Genomic DNA, 22,766 nt, shown 5'->3' with positions numbered 1-22,766 from the left:
ATGTTGCTCGGGCTCTTCAAAAATGTCAACCGGGTGTGTGTTCGATCCTCCAAAAATAGTGTTTTTTTAAGGATCCAACACGAATGTGGCAACATTTTTGAAGAGGCTGAGCAACTTAATTACGCTACCTACTATTTTTTTTTCTTATTTTTTGTGACAAGGAGAACTCGTAGTCGCTACCCTTTGGGTGCACACAAGGTAAAACCTCCGCTCCTATGCAATAGCTCGCAAACCACACAGGAGAGGTAACTCACACTAGGCAAGCCCGATGCAACGAGCTCGACCCAGAAGGCAATTACTCTACCGACTATATTTACATCTATTCTAGAATATTCACAAGGACTCTTACACACTGATTCTAGAGAAACACTAATATGTCTTGAAAGAAAATATTTAGTATTCTAATGAAGTTATCCCAAATAGAAGATGTTTGAAGATTCTGCAAGCTCTACCAAAAGGTTAAAGTCTTAATTGTATATTTTGTTTTGCTTATGGTGAAGGATGGAACATGTATATGAGGCTGAAACAGTTCTACAATCATAAGACTCTTAACAAGATTAGACAGGGCACAGTTTTGTTGAGTGTTCTTTTGCTAATGGTACATCCTGATAGCATATCCTTTGCGCTGATCTAATTTATAAAATTACTTTACCTTCTCGAATATATTAGTCCAAATAGAGAACACTTGAAATAGAGGATCTTTTCATGGATATAGAAGATTCATATACTACGGCTTTGAGGCATAGTAATTATTTGATTGTAGTGCTAGGAAATTATTGATCTTCCACGTGATGTAATTTATGTACAAATACTGACTTTTCAATGTCAAATGTAGGCAACAAATATGAGGCGACTAGTGTGCAACTGTTTTGAACCATAAATTTCCATTCTACAATTGCGCACAAGTCTTTTCTATAAGCTGCCTAAGCCAGTCACAATACGTTTCAAGCTGTTCAAACCAAGTTTCTGTGCAGGTAGTTCTGGTTCTAGTTCAGCACAGTGTCAAGTATGATTTGATTTTTCCATTTATAACGAAACTTCACCTACTTATGTTGTTCTAGCTGAAGTATGCAGATGGGGCCTCCTGGTTTATCATACAGTACTATGGCCAACGTCATGGAATATAGTAGTGGAACACAGAACCTCAGGATATGCTGTTACTCAAGTGAGAGCAGATACACAGATAAAAGGTTTTGAGGTCTTGAATACTTTATACCTTCACCAGGAGAAGTCAACAAACTATTCATTAATATAGTGTCATATCCCACAAGTCTGTTTATAAGAAGCTGCTGCCACCTGGATAAGAAAAAAGAAGTTTTCCATTAAAATATGATGTTTTACCTAAATAAGTTATCAGAACTCAATTGTATTTAAATCTTCAAATGTGAACTGAATTCAATAAGAAAAACAAACTTTGACCAACCCAAGTCGTAATCACAAATAAGAGGGCATAAGAAAGAAAAGGAAGTTTTTGGGTAAAGGAATCCTTGCAGTTGTAATTTGTTGGTGAATGACTGGTGTTACAGCAAAAGTGTACTCATAGGAGTAAAAGATTTGCTAATCAAGCAGGAAATTGAAAGAGAAAAAAGGGAAAGGAACATTATTTGCATTGTAAGACCGATCTGTCCCATGTTTTTCCACCACGTCTGTTCTAAGAGATAACAAAACAAGCTCAGTAAACGTAAAATGGGAGATATAACGAGGGGGGGGGGGAGATAAAACAAAGATGAGAGTTTTTTTGTGTGTGTGATAAAGTTAAAGTTAAAACAGAGATGAGAGTTCTTCATCAATATCTGACATTTGCTGGGTAACCTGCAATCTCCCAGTAACCTTCGGCAAGAACTATCTCCGGCAAACTCCTCAGAGTAATAGAACCGGCCGGCGACTATGACTGAATAAGGAAAATACTGCTATGGTCTTCTTCTTCTTCTTTCCTTCATTTCCTGCGAACGCAAGAAATTCTGGACTTCTTCTTTCTTTTGGGGCGAATGCAAGAACCTCTCCGCAACACTTTCTTTCTCTATCTCAGCAGTGACCACGGAAACACCACAAAACCAGATCTATCTATTTTTTTCATTAGTTCATTCTAATATTTGGGGTCCTACTAGAATCAGTCAACCTTTGGATTTTGTTAGTTTGTTAGTCTGATTGATGATTATTCAAGATGTAGTTGGATTTTCTTAATGCAAGATCATTCTGAGTGATTTTCTATATTTGAAAGTTTTGCTGAAATACAAAATCAGTTTGGTGTTCGGTTCGTACTTTTCATAGTAACAATGCCTTAGAATACTTATCCTACCAATTTCAGGAGTTTATGACTCTCTAAGGGGTCGTTTCGTGTAAAGGATAATACAAAATAGTCCTGGGATAAAATTATAGTACCACTTAATTTGTTGTCTCGTTGGTAAGTCCAGGATAACTTATCCCGGGATTAACAATTAGTACCGGGATAAGTTATCCCTCCCCTTGGGTGGTATAGTAATCTCGGAATATCTTATCCCGGGAAAACATAAGTAAATGACAAAAATGTCTCTTTCAACCCTTTTGTTACATCACTTTTTACATTCATGAAGGACATTTTTGTAAACAAATAAATTGTACTTAAAATTTATTATTTTGAATACAACAAACCAAACATTCAATAAAAAATAATCTCATCATAATTTTTTTGATGACAAGGAAAAACCGCAGCCGCTACCATTTGGGTGCGCACAGAGTGAAATCCCCGCTCCTATGCAATAGCTCGCAAACCACATAGGAGAGGTAACCCGCACTAGGCAAGCCTTGTGCGACAAGCTTGACCCAGGTAAACCCCTTGCTTTCGCTGGCAAGGGATTTCGAATTTGAGACCTCCAACATGGAAGTCCCAAGCTCAAACCACTTGGCCACCTCGAAGGGTCCACTGGGCCACCCTGAGGGTCCACTGGCCACCATAGTTTATCCCACCATCACTTGAATTTATACCAAACGACCCCTAAGGATTATTCACTAGACATCTTGTTCGTACACCACTCAACAAAAACGAAGAATAGACATCTCATTGAGACTGCTCGCACTTTTCTCACTGAATCCCCATGTTCAGCTGCACTTTTGGAGTGATCCTATCCTCACATCATGTTATTATTTAATTAATAGAATGCCCTGATCTTACATTCATAATCAGATTCTCTATTCCATATTGTTTCCTCAGTTAAATGTACACTTATCCCTCTCGTGTCTTTGGGAGCACATGCTTTGTTCATAACATAGCCCTAAGAAAAGATAAATTAGTCCCTCATGCTCTCAAATGTGTCTTTCTTGATTACTCTAGAGTTCAAAAAGGGCATTGTTGCTATTCACCTAATCTTCGTCGATGTCTTATGTCAACCGATGTCACATTCTTTAAATCTCAACCTTACTATACATTTCTAATCATGCTGATATTTCTGAGGTTGTCCATATCTCAGTTCTTACCTACACTCGACATCTCCACCAACAATGGCACAACTCCTGACTTATCATCGTTTCCGCATCCAGCAGACCCTGCTCCTACTATGAACATGCCTTTTCCTAGCCAGCCGCTTGCACTTCAAAAGGGTATATGATTCACTTGTAATGCTAACCCCCATTACACTTTCTTGAGTTATCACCATCTATCATCACCCCATTATGTCTTGTATCATCTTTGTTCTATATTTCCATCCCTAAAACTATAAGTGAAGCACTTTCTCTCACTGGTGGCGGCAAGCTATGATTGATAAGATGTCTGTTTTACATATAAATGGTACTTGGAAGCTAGGCAAATCCATTGTTGGCTACTGTTTGGTTATGCCATCAAAGTTGGTCTAAATAGTCAAGTTGATCGACCTAAGGCTCGTCTTGCTGACAAAGGGTATACTAAGATATTTAGCCTAGATTACAATGATACTCTCTTCCAGGGCTAAAATAATGTGTATCTTTTTCTATCTATGGTTGTTAATTATGGTAATTTGGATAGTGTAGATATGAAAATATTTAAATATGGTATGATTAAATAATCAAAGATATGAGAATATTCCCTAATCTCTTTAATTAGGCAATTACAAGATTATGTAATATTTTATTATCTTCTTTCCTTTTTTACATTATCTGTAACAGTTATTTAATCCCATCAACTTGAGGGATTGATCAATCAATTCAATCCCCAATATCTCTTCTTCATTTCATCTTCTAGTTTCTCAGTTGTCATTCAATACCAGATGGACACAAAGAATGCTTTTTTTATTATCGTGATTTATGAACTAGATTTCGACACCTCCACTAATGTCACGGGACACCTATCACCTCTCACCAGCAATAGGTACCAATTAATCTTTTCCACCAAGGCTAGGGCAAATGGGAAAAATCATTAAGTGAATCTGAGGCCTCATGGCTTGTAACGCCCCGTATGCTAGAAAGACCCAAATTGCAGAATTTTAGAAGTTGCAGGTGCCACCAACAGGTCCACCTACGAACCATAGGTGGGGTTCGTGGTTGGCCATCTACAGATCCCTCTCTAGAAACCCAGAAAATTCAACGAAGAGTCAACCCACGATAGGACCATAGGTCAGACCACGGGTCGTGGTCCTGGTCTGTGGATCAAGACCTTAGAATCCCTCCTTTGAAGTCGATCGACGAATTGACAAGACGGGCCGTCAGTTATGCCCGTCGATTGGCTTCGACAATTTTACTTCAAGAGTGGTTTGGTCGGTTTCCCTATACGTTGGACATCTAAACTACGTCGTTTAACCCCTAAACTAGGTCATTTTAGTAAGTTCTAGCCTAGTAACTTAATAAGTCTTTGCCCTAAGCGATTCATCCACAATAAAATTCTGAAATCTTAGAGCAAAAAAGGAGAAAAGAGTCAACCAACCCCTCAAGAACAAGCAAAAGGTTTCTTCAGTTCCACCCTTGAAATCAAAAGATTTATTCATGAAATTCGTCACCAAGTATATGGGTTTCACTAATGGGTTCCTTTCACCTATTAGGTCTCTAGAATTCACTCAGATTCTTGTTTCTCTATATCATGTTTAGACTTAGGTTTCTAGGACTTGAGATAATTGTTGTGATTTAGCTGTTAGAGTAATCCAAATCAGATTATTATGTTTTCATAACTATGTTGCTTAACCCTTGCATAAAATTCAAAACCTAGTTGTGTAGATTCATTTAGTTCATTAATTACATTTGCCAGGTCAGTTTATACATATATACATGCATCAGTTTTGAAATGTTTCATTATCATTACATAATGTTCCATTTTCAGTTAACATGTCAAAATCTTGAGCTATCCAATTTATTTCAGTTATTCCGTTTTATACACATTCTAGTTGGGAGTACGCTTAATACCGAGTTGGACTAGGTTCAGTCACCTTCATAGCCTGAACTACGTGCCCCACATGTTTAGAGAATCTATAGGCATCAGTTTAGTGATCACGTCAGTCATGCCTATATACCCTTGGCAAGGTATATTGGATCCTCTCAATGGGGCGTATACATCGGACTCCACGTTTATCTCACGTGTTTTTATGTCGGTGATTAGCAGCTCCCATAGTTAGATTCTAGTGCATGGACCAGGTTATTCAGTATTCAGTTTCAGCATGTTATGAATTTGGTTATTGCATTCAGATTAGTTCATAGTCAGTATGTTCAGTATATTCATCATGTTGATCTTATATCTTTGCTTAGTATGCTTTGTTCAATTATGTATATTGTTCACCGAGCATTCAGATCGCATGTAGATCGGTTACCGATCCGTATGCAGCATTATCAGTGGTGAGTTTCCATTCTCCGAGGAGGATAGACATGTTTTCGTTTACTTTCAGTCTTTCGATTTCATTCTTCGAGTTAGTTGGGGCATGTTCAGACACAAGTAGAATCAGTTATAGCCTGGAGTTTGATCTTCCACAGTTTTGGGTATACCCCATTTCAATTTATATTATGGTTTTAAGCTTCAGCATAGTATTTGTTACTTTAGTTTAGCTCTAAGTATGCTTATGATATACCAATTTAGGATTAGCTTGGGGTCCCTCGTGATCCTAGGTCCCTTGTTACATCAAGGGGGTAGCATCAGGCATGACAAATTTGGTATCAAAGAACTACATTTAAAAGTCCTAGGATGTCTGAAAAGTCACACCAAGTAGAGTCCCTTTCATGAGTGAAGCGCATCACACCTATGATGGGAGGCTACGACGTGTATTAGGAAAAACTTCACTTTTTGTTATTCTTATCATGTATGGTATGATCATCCCTCCTCGTAGAGCTTACACAAGGAATTTTGATGCCCACAACGCTGATGCAGTTCCTCTAGTCCTAGACCATGAGGTTTCGGAATGTCATTCAGTTTTTGGCCTAGAGTGTAGCCAACTAGAACAATCATCGAGTTCCAGTTTCTTCGAATGCTGGTGGTGGATCAGTGGCAACTAGGGTCCGTTATTTTTTAAGGATGAATCTGCTTGAGTTACTAGAGTCACAAGTTGGTGAAGACCCCGAGAACTTTATGGATGAGGTCAAGAAGATCTTTGGAGTGATACAAGTGACTGGAAATGATAGGGTAGAGTTGGCATCCTACAGCTCAAGGATGTAGCTCACATTTGGTTCACTCAATGGAAGGTTAATAGGGGTAAGAATGCAGCTCATTTGACTTGGAGTGTTTTATTGGATCTTTTCTAGACAGGTTCTTTCCAAGAGAGTTAAAAAAGGCAAAAGCTTGGGAGTTAATGAATTTAAGGCAAGGTTTTATGACAGTCCAGGAGTACACACTTAAGGTTTTACTGGATCTTATCTCTAGGCTCATGACTCATGCTCAAAGGTTGAGGAAGATAAGCTTAGGGAACAACCTAAGGACAACAAGAAGGCTAGGACACACAACTATGATTACTTTCAGCAAAAATCGGGTGATGGAAATCGCTTGCAGTTTTAGCAGAGGTCTTCAGCACCAGCACGTTCATCAGCTCATGCTCCATCCCCAGGTTTTGACTAGATCAGAAAGGTAAAGCATGTTTCAGGTTCCAGAACCTACCCAACTTATCCAAAGTATGGTAAGAAGCATCCGAGCGAGCGTCTTGCAGGAAAGGATGGATCTTTTGGGTATAGACGGTATGTTGAGGGATTGGCCTTCTTCTAAACAGGGACAAGGAGGTAACAATAGTAGGGCTCAGTCTACAGCTCCAACAACACCATCAGGTCGCCCAACTCAACAGGGTGCTTCATGTGGTATAGGTGGCGGTCAACAGCAAAAGAGATTGTATGCTCTCCAGGCTCGGCATGTTCAGGAAGATTCTCCTGATGTGGTCACAAGTATGTTACGAGTCTTTCACTTAGATGTTTATGCTTTGTTCGATCCAAAGGCTACTCTTTCCTTTGTAACTCCATACATAGCTGTAAACTTCGATGTCCATTCGTCAACTCTCTTAGAACCCCCTTCCCAGTCTCTACTCCAGTTGGTGACCAGTTATAACTAGGCAGGTATATAGAAATTGATAGTTTCTAAGAAAGTCACCTCAGTAGATCTGCTAGAGTTAGAAATGGTAAGGCTGTAATATCATTCTAGGCATGGATTGGTTGCATTCCTCTTATGCCTCAGTCGATTGTAGGACTAGGATCGTTTAATTGCAGTATCCAGACAAGCCAATCTTAGAATTGAAAGGTAGTAGCTCAGTGCTTATAGGGCGATTCATTTCCTACATTAAGGCCAGAAAGATGATCTCTAAGGGTATCTCTATCATCTAGTTCGGGTTAAGAATTCAAGCTCTGAAACCCCAACTCTTAAGTCTATTCAGAAAATTCTTCCCAGAGTTACTCCCGAAGGGAAATCGACTTTAGATTTGATCTCCTTCCATATACCTAGCCTATTTCTATTCCTCCTAACATAACAGCTCTAGCTGAGCTAAAGGAATTGAAGGAGCACTTAAAAGACTTGTTAGATAAGGGCTTCATCTGACATAGTATTTCCCCATAGGGTGCACTAGTGTTGTTCATGAAAAAGAAAAATGGTTCTCTCATGATCTACAATTGACTATCGGAAGTTGATAACTTCAGGGTGCGAGTCATTTTTCGAAGATAGACCTCAGATCTAATTATCATCAACTCAGAGTAAAAAATAGTGACACCCCAAAAACACTATTCAAAACTCGGTATGGTCATTATAAAATTGTAGTTATTCATTTAGACTAACCAATGAGCGTGTAACTTTCATGAATTTGATAAACAAGGTGTTCAAGCACTATTCAGACTTGTTCGTTGTTGTCTTCATCGATGATATCCTCATTTACTCTAGAATGAGAAAGAACATGTGACTCATTTGAGAGTTGTCCTGCAAACTCTCAAAGATCGCCAGTTATTTGTAAAGTTTAGCATATTTTGGTAACAACCATTTGCTTTCCTTGGTCATACATTGTGTCTAGTCAAGGGATTCGAGTGGATTCTCAAAAAATAGCAAATAATTGCAGTGAAAGAATGGCCCAAACCTACCTCTCCTACAGATTTTAGAAGTTTCTTGAGTTTAGCGGGTTATTAGAGTAGACTCGTGGAAGGATTTTCATCCATAGCTTTTCCATTGACTAATAAGTTGACTCAAAAAAAGGTTAAGTTTCACTGGCCAGATGAGTGTGAGAAGAGCTTCTCAGAACTGAAAACTAGGCTGACTACGGCTCCTATATTGACTATTTTAGATGGTTAAGACAGTTATGTGATCCATTGTGATGCATGTAGAGTAGGCCTAGGTTGTGTGTTGATGCAGCGAGGTAAGGTCATAGCTTATGCTTCTACACAACTTAAGGTGCAGGAGAAGAACTACCCAACTCGTGACGTCGAGCTTGCAGCAGTAGTATTTGCCCTAAAGATTTGGAGACATTACTTGTATGGTGTTCACATAGATGTATTCATAGATCATAAGAGTCTTCCTAGAAAGAGTTGAATCTTCGCCAAAGGAGACTTGAATTCCTCAAGGACTGTGATGTGAATGTTCTTTACCATCCTGGTAAGGCCAATGTAGGAGCTTTAGCAAACTATCCATGGGTAGTGTAGCACATGTTGAGAAAGAAAGGCAAGAACTCAAAAGATGTTAATTGGCTTGCTCGCTTAGGAATTCGCCTTATGAGCATAGCAGATGGTGGTGTTACTGTCCAAAACGGGTCAGAATCTTCATAGGTAGCAGAGGTTCAAGGGAAACAAGACAGTGGTCCTATATTGCTTCAATTGATGGGTGCAGTTCATCAGAAAAAAGTTAAGGTTTTCTCCCCAGGGGGAGATGGTTTGCTTTGCTATCAAGGTAGTTTATGTGTTCCTAAGGTGGGTGAATTAAGACAACAGATCCTAACTAAAGCAATAACGCTAGGTATTCTATTCATCCAGTTGCCACTAAGATGTACCGTGATCTACGGGATGTCTTTTGGTGGAATGACATGAAAAAAGATATATCAAATTGTGGCTAAATGCCCTAATTGTCAGCAGGTAAAGGTAGAACATCAGAAACCAAGAGATATGACTCAAGAGATCAATATTCCTACATGGAAGTGGGAAGTGATAAACATGCAATTCATTGCACGTTTACACAACATGACTCTATTTGGGTGATAGTACACAAAGTTATTAAGTCCGCTCACTTTTGGGTTGTTAAGACTACAGATTCGACGGAAGACTACGCCAAGCTGTACATTAATGAGATAGTCAAGTTGCATGGGATTCCTTTGTATATCATCTCACATAGAGGTCTTCACCTCTCATTTCTGAAAGTCATTTAGAAAGGTCTTGGATACTCAGGTTAATCTCAGCACAGCATTCATCTCAGGCAGAGCGTATCATTCAGACCTTTGAGGACATGATAAGAGCTTGCGAGGTCGACAAGGGCAGTTGGGATGATTACCTTCCTCTTATAGAGTTCACCTACAATTATAACTACGACTTGCCCCTTATGAGGAATTGTATGGGCGTAGATGTAGATATCCAGATGGTTGGTTTGAAGTAGGTGAAAAATGCCTTGATAGGGCCAGATTAAGTTCATGATGCAATAGAAAAAGTTCACCTCATCAAGGACAGATATGAGACAACATAGTCAGAAGTTCTATACAGATGTAAGGAGAAGGGACATAGAATTTGAGGTTAATGATTGGGTTTTCTTGAAAGCATCACCTATGAAGGGGCTGATGAGATTTGGCAAGAAAGGAAAGCTCGGTCCCAAATATGTAGGTCCTTATAAAATTTTGAAAAGGGTTGGAAAAATGGCTTATGAGTTAGAGTTGCCACCAGAACTAGCAACAGTCCATCCAGTTTTTCACATTTCGTTGTTGAAGAAGTGTGAGTGATCTAGCATCCAGAGTACCATTGGAAAGTGTGGATGTGAAGGAGAGTCTCACTTATGAAGGGGCGCCAGCTGACACTCTTGATCATCAGGTTTCGAAGGTTGAAAAACGAAGAAGTCACTTCAGTTAAGGTTTTGTGTAGGATTCAGTCTGTAGTGGGAGCTCCTTGGGAAGTAGAAGCAGCCATGAAGGCCAAGTATCCTTATCTCTTTCCTTTTGATTCCATTCACGCTTGAGGTAATAGTTACTCTCCAGTCTTTTAGTTACTCTTTCGTAAATTCAGTCTTAGTATCATGTTCCTACTGTTATACCTGCATTTTAAGCGTATTTGCATATTCTTGGAACTTATTTCAGTCAGATTTAAGTTTCCAGTACTTAGTGGTAGGGTTTGCACCTCTTTCCCTCCATATTCAGCTAGTTTAGTCTTCATTCGAGAACGAAAGACCCAAATTACAGAACTTCACAAGTTGCAGGTGCCACCAACGGGGCCATCTACTGACCATATCTTAAACAACGGACCATAGTTGAGGTCTATGGTTGGCCACCTGCCACTCCCTCACGAGACACCTAGAAAATTCAACTAAGGGTCGACCCACAGCCGGACCTATGGACCGTAGGTCAGACCAAAAGTTGTGGTGGTCCTGGTCCGTGGATCAAGAATTCCATAACCTCTCCTTTGGGTTGGGTTATGCCCGTGGAGGTGTAAGGTTGTGTCATGTTGCTTATTAATAAAATCCCAAAAGTTTGATTAATAAAAAAACCCTCTCTGAAATCAATGGACGGACTGACATGGCGGGTTGCCAATCGATCGATGGTTCGTCAGTCAAACCCGTCGATTGTGTAACACTCTAAAAGTCTAAAACGTAATCTTGAGCCTCACTAGAGTGTCTAAGAGTTGTAACATTGTTTTAAGGTCAATATTAATATATAAAAGTCATTTAGAGAGTTTTAGAGTCAAAACGTTAAGGAACGTCCATGACGTCCGGAGACTAGTGCAAAAGGTGCTAGCGTGTCTTAGCCTATTTGACGAGGTTTTAGGAGTTGGAATTTAATTGAAATTTGGTGGAAAGGTGTTAAACATGTATTAGAGTTGGTTTAGGGTCAAAACGTCCGGGTACGACTCTCCAAAGACCACCCTAAGGGTCCTTGAGGAGGACCCTTCCAATTTGGCCAAAAGTTGTCTTGAAATAGTGTCTACCAACGAAGGAAGATGACGGGGCGTGGTCCAATCAACGGGGCGTCGATTGCCTCCGTCAATGGTAACTTAGCCATTTCGCCAAAATGTCATTTTTACAACTCTCTGACCAAAACAACGAACCTGCAGGACAGTTAGTCCCAAGGCCCGTCGACTGAGCTACGGACCGTAGGTCGTGGTCTCGTAGGTCAGGCCTTGTGAGTTTTAGTTAGTTCATTTAATTAATTAGTTGGTTAGTTAATTAGTTAGGAATTAAGGGAGGTATAAATAAATTAGTTAATGACTTGCATAAAGAAATAAACCTAATTAAACTAACCCTACTCCCATATTTCCCAAAAGCACAATAGCTCTTCCTTCTCTCTACTTTCTCTCTCCCAAAGAAGAACTCCATTGGAGAGCTAGGCTTGATCTTAGAGCAACAAGAAGTCAACTTTTTCTCCATCAATCTTCAACAATTAACAAGGTATGGGATCCTTTCACCTTTGGGATTCCTTTCCCCAAAGGGTTCCTTCAAAATTGATTTTGAAAAATCACAAAGATGAATTCTTATGGGTTTCTTTCTATTACGAAATTGATCTTCTAAATTGCATTGTCTAAGGTTTCTTTTGATTATTATGCTTATATTATGATGTATTATGATTCAATTATGCTAGTTCTTGATGAGTTTTAACCTAATTTGTGGATTAGATCATGAAATTGACCCAAGTCCCTAGCCCTAGGTTATGAACTAGTGATGAATTGATGTGTAGTGATTCAATTGACTTCATTATTGTATTAATTACTATTGTGTGATGATTTTACACCCATTATTAGGTTGAATTGGATGGTTGATGGTAAAACCTTGGATGATGGCTTGTGAACGAGATTGGGTAAGTCTTGTGATCTCAAACTTTTACTTCAATTATGATTACTTGTGTTAAGTGATGAAGTTATATTGAAGTATACCTTATGATGAGATTGATTAGGATTGGTATGATGTTGAATTGAAATGTCTTGATTATGTGATTGTGAAATTATACTTAAGATGTAATGATATAAGGTTGGTGATGAAGTACCTATGTGCGTTACCATGATATAATGATGTTAATGTGCTAATCTCACATGTGAGGGTTGTAATGAAAGGTGTTTTCATGCAATTCCTATTGAGCTAATGACTATGACTATACAAGGAGCTATTCTCCTATGGCCTAAACTAAGTTATGATTGTTAATGAAAGACATTTCAAAAGGAACTCTCGCTTAGCACAGAGTGAGCTATAAGGTAGGTTCCCACATAGGGAATGTAGGTTCACTAATGTACTCATGAGATTGGAGACTATAATGCATGTAGCATAAAGAGGGTCCCAAAAACATCTCCTAGTTCTTGAAATATGTCGCCCCCATAGGAAAACTAGCTAGTGGATCCACATAGATGCTATGTTCATGTTTTGGTACTACCTTGGCAAGTAGTCCACCTGCTTTCTGTGTAAGGTTCCATGACACCGAATTCCACATTGGCTATGTGGTCTATGTCGGTTAAGGCAAGATGTTCCCAAAAGTAAAATGACGTAATAAAGTGAACCCTAACTAAGATGACTTGAGGGGTTTGACTTAGTCTATGTAGGGGTATGGGACTCTACCTATGCATTGCACTAGTTAGCCTTGAGGGAAGTCTTAGAAGGATGTTCTTATGTGCTTATATGTTTATAAATGTAAATGATATGTATATGTTGATCTTACATGTTAATGACACTATGTGATATTGGTTTCACCTATGAACATGTGGTTGGTCTCTATTGCTAAAGTATGATGATGTATACGCTTAATAATAAAGTATATAAAGTTGGACATTTCTTATAGTTCTTGTGGGTTTTACTTGGTTGAGTGAGGTTATGGGGCCTTACTTAGTCATTGCACTAGTGGACTTAATGGGGGTGTATGAGTGATGGTCTTGCTTAGGTTTTTATGTTATGAACTCTTATGCATGCTTGTTGATATTATAACTCGATGATAGAGTTGTCTTGATTATGTGCTCAATTATGTTGATATGCATGTTGACTTGACTAGACTTGGTATTGTTGGTCTTTTGATGTACATGTCTTGACTTAAGTAATATGTGCTTATTGACTTGTATCGGTTCTTGAATGTGCATAAGGTATTTCCAAAGTGACTTTGCGTGCTTTTGAATAAATGTCCCTCTTTGGCATGATTTCTATGTTGTATGTGCATATGATTCCATACTTAGTACAAGTGATGTGCTAAACCATTTCTCCATTTTTCCCCAACATTTTAGGTTCCGGTCATTGAAGGGTTTGTGACCACTTTGAAGGAAGGCTTGGATCATTTCTCTAAGTGTGGGTATGTCGTCATGTTCCGAGGAAGATGTCTTTCTATCACTCTACCTATGTTACATTGTTATAGTCTAAAGACACTCATTTCACTGATGTTGTTTCAAGACATTGTTGTAAGCCCTAAGTGGCACTTTTACATTTGTGTAAGGGTTATGTCCATATTGTTCTATTCCGTTTAGATGGTTTAATATGAGACATCCCTTTTGTTAGAATAGGATTAAGTATTTCTTACTTAGAATAGAAATTAGAATAGGAATAAGAATAGGAATTCTAGTTAGAAAAGGTTTTCAATGTAGTGTCTATAAATAGGGTCTTCATTAACAATTTAGATGTGCAATTCAATAATATTTTCTCCAATATTTCTCACATGGTATCAGAGCAATTGTGAGAAAACAAAATTAAAAAAAAATATATTTTCCGGTAACCTAGTTGATGTCCGGATAATGATTATTTTCCGTCACTGTTTTCATAAAATTGACACCACCACTAGCTGCGAAATTTCCCGACGAGCAAAGCCCAGTCATCCTCACCGAAAACCAGTGCTACAGTGCCGTCACGCGCCGCCGATTCAATTGCCGAAATCAGGTTTACGACTATTTTCAAGCTGTTTCCGACAAAATTTTTTCGAGGTTTGAATTTTTCGACGATCAAATCTCAATAATCAAGATTTTTTTGTTGTTCCCGAGACAAATTTAGCATAATGTCTTTTGGATGTGATGTTTTTGGTTCTACGAATATAGGGATTAGAAATTCTAGCCTATAATCACTTCAGATGTTCAATTGGGAAGTTCAAACTATTTATCTTGGGCTTCGTCAATTGAATTGTGGTGCAAGGGTCAAGGTGTGCACGATTACTTAACGAACAAGGCTTATGTGATAGATGTAAAGGCTATGACTAGTGAGGAAGATGCAAAAGTCAAAGCACACAAGGAGAAAGTAGATGCTCAATTATGTAATCTCCTATGGCGTTCGACTGATTCCAAATTGATGCCCTTGTTTCGCCCATTCCGAACATGTTATACAGTTTGGGAAAAGGCGTGTGCTTTATACACTAATGACATCTCGATTCTATGATGTGATATCTCGATTGACCAACTTAAATAAACAAGAATCTAATGTCTACTTACTTGGGACAGGTACAGGCAGTCATGGAGGAATTCGACATATTGATGTCAGTAACTACGGATGTGGAAAAACAACAAGAACATAGACAAACATTGTTTCTAGTTCTTACTCTTGCTAGACTTCCTCCTGATAATTATTCTGTGCGTGATCAGATTTTAGCTAGCCCTACAGTTCCTACAATCAATAAATTATTCTCTCGCCTCCTTCATCTTGCGGCACCTCCTAGCCACAAAGTTGTTTCATCACCCACTGTTGACTCCTCTATTCTCGCATCTCAAACCTTTGAAAAGCGTACATATCAGTCTACGAAGAATCGGCGAGGGGGAGGACGTTTTGGGAAACCTCGATCCAAGTGTAGTCATTATCATAAGTCTGGACACACTCGTGACATATGCCATATTTTGCATGGTTCACCACCCAATTATGATACTCTTGTTCCAAAGGAATATAATGAAGTTTCTTCGAAATCGCGCAAGTAAATAGTCATCTCCACGAGTAGCATATGGTGCTCAACCTAATCAACCATCCAATAATGCTCATATTGCTCAGATAGAATATGATGAGTTCCTTCAGTATCGTGCAAATAACAAACGTCTCCATAAGTAGTTTCGGTTGCACAACCTGATGTGTCTGCCACGGGTAATTCTTTTGCTTGTGTGTCGCAATCTAGTACTGTTGGAACATGGGTCGTGGACTCTGGGGCTTCTGATCATATTTCTGGTAATAAATCACTTTTATTCGATATTGTTTATTCGCAATCTCTTCCACTTATTACTTTAGCCAATGGGATCTAGACAAAACCAAAAGGGGTTGGAAAAGCCAAACCCCTATCTTCTGTCACCCTAGACTTTGTTCTTTATGTTCCTGGTTCTCCTTTTAATCTAGCATCTGTTAGTCATTTGACGAAATCCTGACATTGTAGCATAACTTTTTTTGATGATTTTTTTCTCATACAGGACCGCAGTACAGGACAGATTATTGTAACAGGACATGAATCACAAGGCCTTTACTATCTTACCTCTTCAAATTCCTTGACAGCATGCTCCGTTACAGATTCCCCAGATCTAATTCACAAACGGCTGGGACATCCGAGTTTATCCAAACTGCAAAAGATGGTGCCTAATTTTTCTAGTTTATCTACATTAAATTGTGAGTCGTGTCAACTTGGGAAACACACTCGTGCTACGTTTTCTCGTAGTACTGAGGGTCGTTCAGAGTCTGTTTCTTCATTAGTTCATTCTGATATTTGGGGTCCTAGTAGAGTCAGTTCCACCTTAGGATTTCGTTATTTTGTTAGTTTCATTGATGATTATTCAAGATGTACTTGGGTTTTTTTAATGAAAGATCGTTCTAAGTTATTTTCTATTTTCAAAAGTTTTTTTGCTGAAATACAAAATCAGTTTGGTGTTTCTATTCGTACTTTCTGTAGTAATAATGCCTTAGAATACTTATCATCCCAATTTCAGCAATTCATGTCTCACCACGAAATCATTCACCAAACATCTTGTCCACACACTCCTCAACAAAATGGTGTCGCAGATAGAAAGAATAGGCATCTCATAGAGACTGCTCGTACTCTCCTCATTGAATCCCATGTTCCGCTGCGTTTTGGGGGCAATGCAATCCTTTCAGCTTGTTATTTAATTAACAGAATGCCCTCTTCGTCTATTCAGAATCAAGTTCCACATTTCATACTGTTTCCTCAGTCACATCTCTATCTTATTCCCTCTCGTGTCTTTGGGAGCACATGCTTTGTTCATAATTTAGCCCCAGGGAAAGATAAATTAGCTCCTCGTGCCCTCAAATGTGTCTTTCTTGGTTACTCTGGAGTTCAAAAAGGGTATCGTTGTTATTCACATGATCTTCATCGTTACGTTATGTCCGCTGATGTTACATTTTTTGAGTCTCAGCCTTACTATACATCTTTTGATCATACTGATGTCTCTATGGTCTTAGCTATACCTCAAGTTTTACATGTGCCAACCTTTGAGGGATCTACAGTTACGTCTACATCTCCAGTTGCAGTGCCACCACTACTAACTTATCATCGCCGTCCACGTCAAACCCTAGTCCCAGATGATTCATGTCATGGGCCAGACCCTGCTCCTATTGCGGACTGCCTCTACCTAGCCCGCCGCTTGCACTTCAAAAAGGTATACGATCTACTCGAAATACTAACCCGCATTATACCTTCTTAAGTTATCATCACCCCATTATGCCTTTGTGACTTCTTTGTCCTCTATTTCCATTCCTAAAACTACAGGTGAAGCACTTTCTCATTCTAGATGGAGGCAGGCTATGGTTGATGAGATGTCTACTTTACATAAGAGTGGTACTTGGGAGCTTGTCTTCCTTCTTACAGGTAAATCTACTATTGGTTGTCGTTGGGTTTATGCAGTCAAAATTGGTCCAGATGGTCAGGTTGATCGACTTAAGGCTCGCCTTGTCGCCAAAGGGTATGTATACTCAGATATTTGGGCTAGATTATAGTGACACTTTCGCTCCTGTGGCTAAAATAGCATTTGTTCGTCTTTTTCTATCTATGGTTGTCGTTCGTCATTGGCCTCTTTATCAGTTGCACATAAAGAATGCTTTTCTGCATGGTGATCTTGAGAAAGAAGTCTATATGGAGCAACCACCTGGTTTTGTTGCTCAGGGGGAGTCTAGTAGCCTTGTATGTCGATTGTGTAGGTCACTCTATGGTCTGAAACAGTCTCCTCGAGCTTGGTTTGGGAAGTTCAGCACAGTAATTATGGAGTTTGTCATGACTCGTAGTGGAGCTAATCACTCTGTATTTTATCGACATTCTGCACCAGGTCGATGTATCTATTTGGTTGTTTATGTTGATGATATTGTTATCACCGATAATGATCAAGATAGTATCACCGATTTAAAGCAACATCTTTTTAAGCACTTTCAGACTAAAGACCTTGGCAGATTGAAGTATTTTCTAGGAATTGAGGTTGCTCAGTCTAGATCAGGCATTGTTATCTCTCAACGCAAGTATGCCTTAGACATTCTTGAGGAGACAGGAATGATGGGATGTAGACCTATTGACACTCCGATGAATCCGAATGTTAAACTTCTTCCGGGACAAGGGGAGCCACTTAGTAATCCTGAAAGGTATAGACGACTTGTTGGAAAGTTGAATTATCTCACATTGACTAGACCAGACATCTCTTTTCCCGTGAGTGTTGTAAGTCAGTTTATGACTTCCCCTTGTGATAGTCAGTGGGAAGCAGTTGTTCGTATTCTTCGATATTTGTAACAAGCTAGGTGCATATGATTTGTATGCACCAACTTGAGGGGGAGTGTTAAAATAGGAATAAGTATTTCTTACTTAGAATAGGAATTAGAATAGGAATAAAATTAGGAATTCTAGTTGGAAAAGGTTTTCAATGTAGTGTCTATAAATAGGGTCTTCATGTAACAATTCAGATGTGCAATTCAATAATATTTTCTCCAATATTTCTCACACCTTTTAAGACTATATTATGTATGTTGTCTATATGTGGCATAAAAGTAGAAGGCTATTTAATCTTCTTATACGAGGAGTCTATGTTTACTCGCTATGAATATATTATGTGTAAGCGAGAGGTCGAAGTAAACCTCATGAAGTAGATGTAGATCAAAAAGTTTTAATTTTAAGCACGTTTTTAACCTATGAATGTAATGAAGAATGCTAAGAGGCTAGTCTTACTCCTCTCCAAGGACAACGACACCGGTTACGTCTAGGGGGTACTTCCCGGATGTGATAGATTGGCCCCGACAGCTTAAAGTCAGGGGTCATTTGATCTTTTTCCCTATACGGTGGACACCTAAACTATGTCGTTTAACCCTTAAACTACGTCGTTTTGATCAGTTCTAGTCTAGTAACTTAATCAGACTTACATTAAGCGATTCATTCACAAAAAAATCTGAAATCTTAGAGCAAAAAGGGAGAAAGAGTCGACCAACCTCTCAAGAACAAGCAAAAGGTTTCTTCAGTTCCAGCCTTGAAATCGAAAGATTTCTCTGTGAAATTTGTCACCAGGTATTTGGGGTTTCACTAATGGGTTCCTTTCACCCATTAGGTCCCTAGAATTCAGTCAAATTCTTGTTTCTCTATATCATGTTTAGACTTAGGGTTTCTAGAACTTCATATAATTGTTGTGATTTAGATACTAGAGTAATCCTAATCAAATTACTATGTTTTCGTAACTATGTTGATTAATCCTTGCATGAAATTCAGAACCCTAGTTTTGTAGATTCGTTTAGTTCATCAATTACACTTGCTACGCTAGTTTATGAAGATATACATGCATCAATTTTCAAATGTTTCATTATCAATACTTAATGTTGCATTTTTAGTTGAAATGTTAGAATCTTAAGCTATCCAGTGTATTGAATAGTACACATTCTAGTTGGGAGTAGGCTTAATATTGAGCTGGACTAGGGTCAGTCACCCTCATAATCCTAGAACTACGTGCCCCTATAGGTTAAGTTCCCTCTGTGGGCATCAATTTTAGTGATCACGCTAGCCATGCCTTTATACCCTAGCAAGGCATATTGGGTATTCTCGATGAGGCGTATACATCGGACTCCAAGTTTAGCTCACGTGGTTTTATGTCAGTTATTAGTAGCTTAGTCAGATTCTAGTGCATTGACCAGGTTATCAATCACAATATAGTATTCAATTTCAGCAAGTTATGATTTGGTGATTGCATTTAGTTTAGTTCATGATTAGTATGTTCTAATATATTCAATATTCATGATGTTCATCTGATATCATTGCTCAATATGATTTGTTCAATTATTTATATTGTCCAGCTTTATCCTATCGTGCATGCTCAATACCTTTCAAATACTGACACATACTTAGCGCATCTTCTTGTGATGTAGGTTCAGGCCTACAGCATTCTGATTGCGTGTAGATCGGTTCCTAATCCATATACAGCATTATCAGTGGTGAGTTCTCATTCTTCGAGGACGATGGACATGTTTTCGTTATTTTTCTTCTTTCAGTTTCAATTTTGCTAGAGTTAGCACGGCATGTCCCAGCATCTCTAGTTAGTTAGATGTTTATTTAAGACATAGTTAGAATCAATTTTAGCTTTGAGTTTGATACTTCAATTGTTATTGAACTTACAATTTACATATTCACACAGTGTTGGGTATTCCTCATTTCACTTAATATGATGGTTTTAAGCTTTCGCACAATATTTCTTAATTTAGTTTATCTTTAAGTATACCTTTGATATGCCAATTCAGGGTTAGCTTGGGGTCACTCGTGATCCTAGGTCCCGTGTTACGTCAAGGGGGTAGCCTCGGGGCGTTACATGGCTCTCAACCACTTCATTGAACATTGGGCCACACCCTTAGGTGCCATTAAGAATGTTTTTCTACATAGTGATCTTGAGGGAAAAGTCTATATGGAGAAACTACCTACTTATGTTGCTTAAGGGGAATTTAGAAGCCTTGTATGTCGACAATTTTGAATAGTCCCCACGAGCTTAGTTTGGAAAGTTCGCATAGTACTTCAAGATTTTGGCATAACCCATTGTGGAGTTGATCACTATGTTTTATCAACTTCTACACCGAATCTATATATTTATTTGGTGATTTATGTTGACAATATCATTACCACATGCAATAAACAAAATGGGATCACCAATTTGAAGCAACATCTCTTTCACCAATTCCGTACTAATGACCTCGGCAACATGAAGTATAATTTTGGTATTGAAGTTGTTCAATCCAAATAAAGTATGGCTTGGACATTCTTGAGGAGACAAAAATGATAGGGACCTATTGACACTCCTATGGATCCAAATGCTAACTCCTACTGGTAGGGGAGCCACTTAGTGATCTTGGAAGGTATAGGTTGGAAAGTTCAATTATCCCAGAGTGGCTAGACCGGATATCTCTTTTCCTGTGAGTGTGTTATAAGTCAGTTTATGACTTCCGCTATGATTTTATTGGGATGCAGTTGTTTGAATTTTGCGACAGATAAAGTTAGATCCAAGTAAAGGCCTACTCTTGGAGGATCGAGGTCATGAGAATATCATTGAATATACAAACGTTCATTATGCAAGAACACCCTCTGATAGACATTTTATATCCAAATATTGGGTTTTAGTAGGAAGTAATTTGGTGTTCTACAAAAGCAAGAAACAGAGTGTGGTTGCTTGAAGCATAATATCAAGCAATGGTTGTAGCAACTTGTGAGCTAGTTTGGATCAAACAATTGTTGATGAATTAAAATTTGGAGAAATCAATCATATGGAATTTGTGTATGATAATCAACCAGGCTTTCATATCGCACCAAATTAAGTATTTCACGAAAGGGCTAAGCACATTGAGATTGATTGTCACTTTGTAAGAGAAAAGATACTCTTAGGAGATATTGTTACAAAATTTGTGAAGTCAAGTGATGAACCTTCAAATATATTAACCGAGTTCTTCACTGGTTCTCATATCAATTACATCTGCAACAAGCCTGGTACACAGAACTTATATGCACCCGCTTGAGAGGATTGTTTGAATAGGAATAGGAACAAGAAATCATATAGAATGCTACTTGGGAAAGGATTTGTAATATAGCACCTATAAATAGTATCTCAATTTAATAATATAGATACACAATTCAATAATATTTATATTTCTCACATGGGCTTATTAATAAACAGGTTGACTGTTTAGAATGTGTAAATTAGTTTCTTAAGTAATCATTATAACAGTTGAACTCTTTTTCAAATCTAATAAAGGGTTTGTTTATTATTTAAAAAAAATTAAGTTGGTGTATTTTACATGGGTACAACAGAAAAATGTTGTACTTTATATTTATTAGATTAGTTTTGCTAAGTAGTGTCCTCCCCTGGGAGGGTGTTGTACAAATGCTACAGCCATCATAGGCATTGGCCTTATGTCCTTAAATTCATATTGAAGAGTTAGACTTGTGTATGAAGCATCCTACGTTCACGCAGGATCCACGGAAGGAATAAAAAATCATTTCATGAAAATTATAGAGCACAAATTCATGTATTCAAGTGATACTTTTAGTGAAGGGGTATGAACTGACCTGTTACCAAAGCACGAATGTCGAGCAGAGATGCTTATGTTTATTGTGCGAATGTTATGGCGCAATCTAGCTTCCTCGGGCAGTAACAAGTACCCCTAAAAATAAATGGTAATACCCAAGAATTTACAAAAATACAAACTTTAGCTTTTCATCAACAACTGGGAAAAGATGCATAAATTAAATACAGTAAGGACCACAAAGCAATAGTAGTACCTTCTCTTTGGTGTATAAATAATTAGGTTCAAATGCATTGCTTCTTGTCTCAAGCCACTGCACTACCAGGTCAAATAAAGATCATAACCATCACAAGATAATTCACCAAAACCACCAAAAACAGTTAAATAACTAAGGGGTCGTTTGGTAGAGTGTATAAGAATAATGTTAAATAGAGTGTATTAGTAATGCTAGCATTAGCAATGCATGTATTAGTTATGTTTGCATTAATTATACATATACTATTTTTATGCATCATTTGGTTTGATGCATAAAAAAATAGCATGCATTGCATAATAAATTGAATTTACAAAGATAACCTCCACTATTATGGTGGAAAGGATGTAAAAAAAGGTTTTAAGAGGCAATTGGTCTTTAATCATGCTAATGCATGCATTAAAATCATATCTAGAAATCAATGGTATTAGCAATATACATCGTAATACACTATAGAGTGTTATACATAGGTTGGAAAAGAGTACCAAACAAGGTACTAGTAATACACAAGGCTAATGCATGCATTATTTTTTCTAAGAAACTCTACCAAAC

General features: G+C 38.2%; 1 protein-coding gene across 1 annotated transcript in view; it reads right to left on the bottom strand.

Annotated features, from left to right (window-relative positions):
* Positions 1–22,766, bottom strand: part of LOC107017801 (membralin-like protein At1g60995) — a 52,346-nt gene that overhangs the window by 20,944 nt on the left and 8,636 nt on the right. Inside the window, exons 5-7 of the mRNA XM_015218070.2 lie at positions 22,218–22,279; positions 22,005–22,099; positions 1,217–1,296 (exon numbers count right to left, since the gene is read on the bottom strand). Coding sequence (XP_015073556.1) covers positions 1,217–1,296; positions 22,005–22,099; positions 22,218–22,279 — 237 coding nt within the window. The remainder of the gene's footprint in view (positions 1–1,216; positions 1,297–22,004; positions 22,100–22,217; positions 22,280–22,766) is intronic.

This window comes from Solanum pennellii, chromosome 4, assembly GCF_001406875.1.
Source record: "Solanum pennellii chromosome 4, SPENNV200".
NCBI classification, from domain to species: domain Eukaryota; kingdom Viridiplantae; phylum Streptophyta; class Magnoliopsida; order Solanales; family Solanaceae; genus Solanum; species Solanum pennellii.
This window is presented reverse-complemented; position numbering and strand designations above follow the sequence as displayed.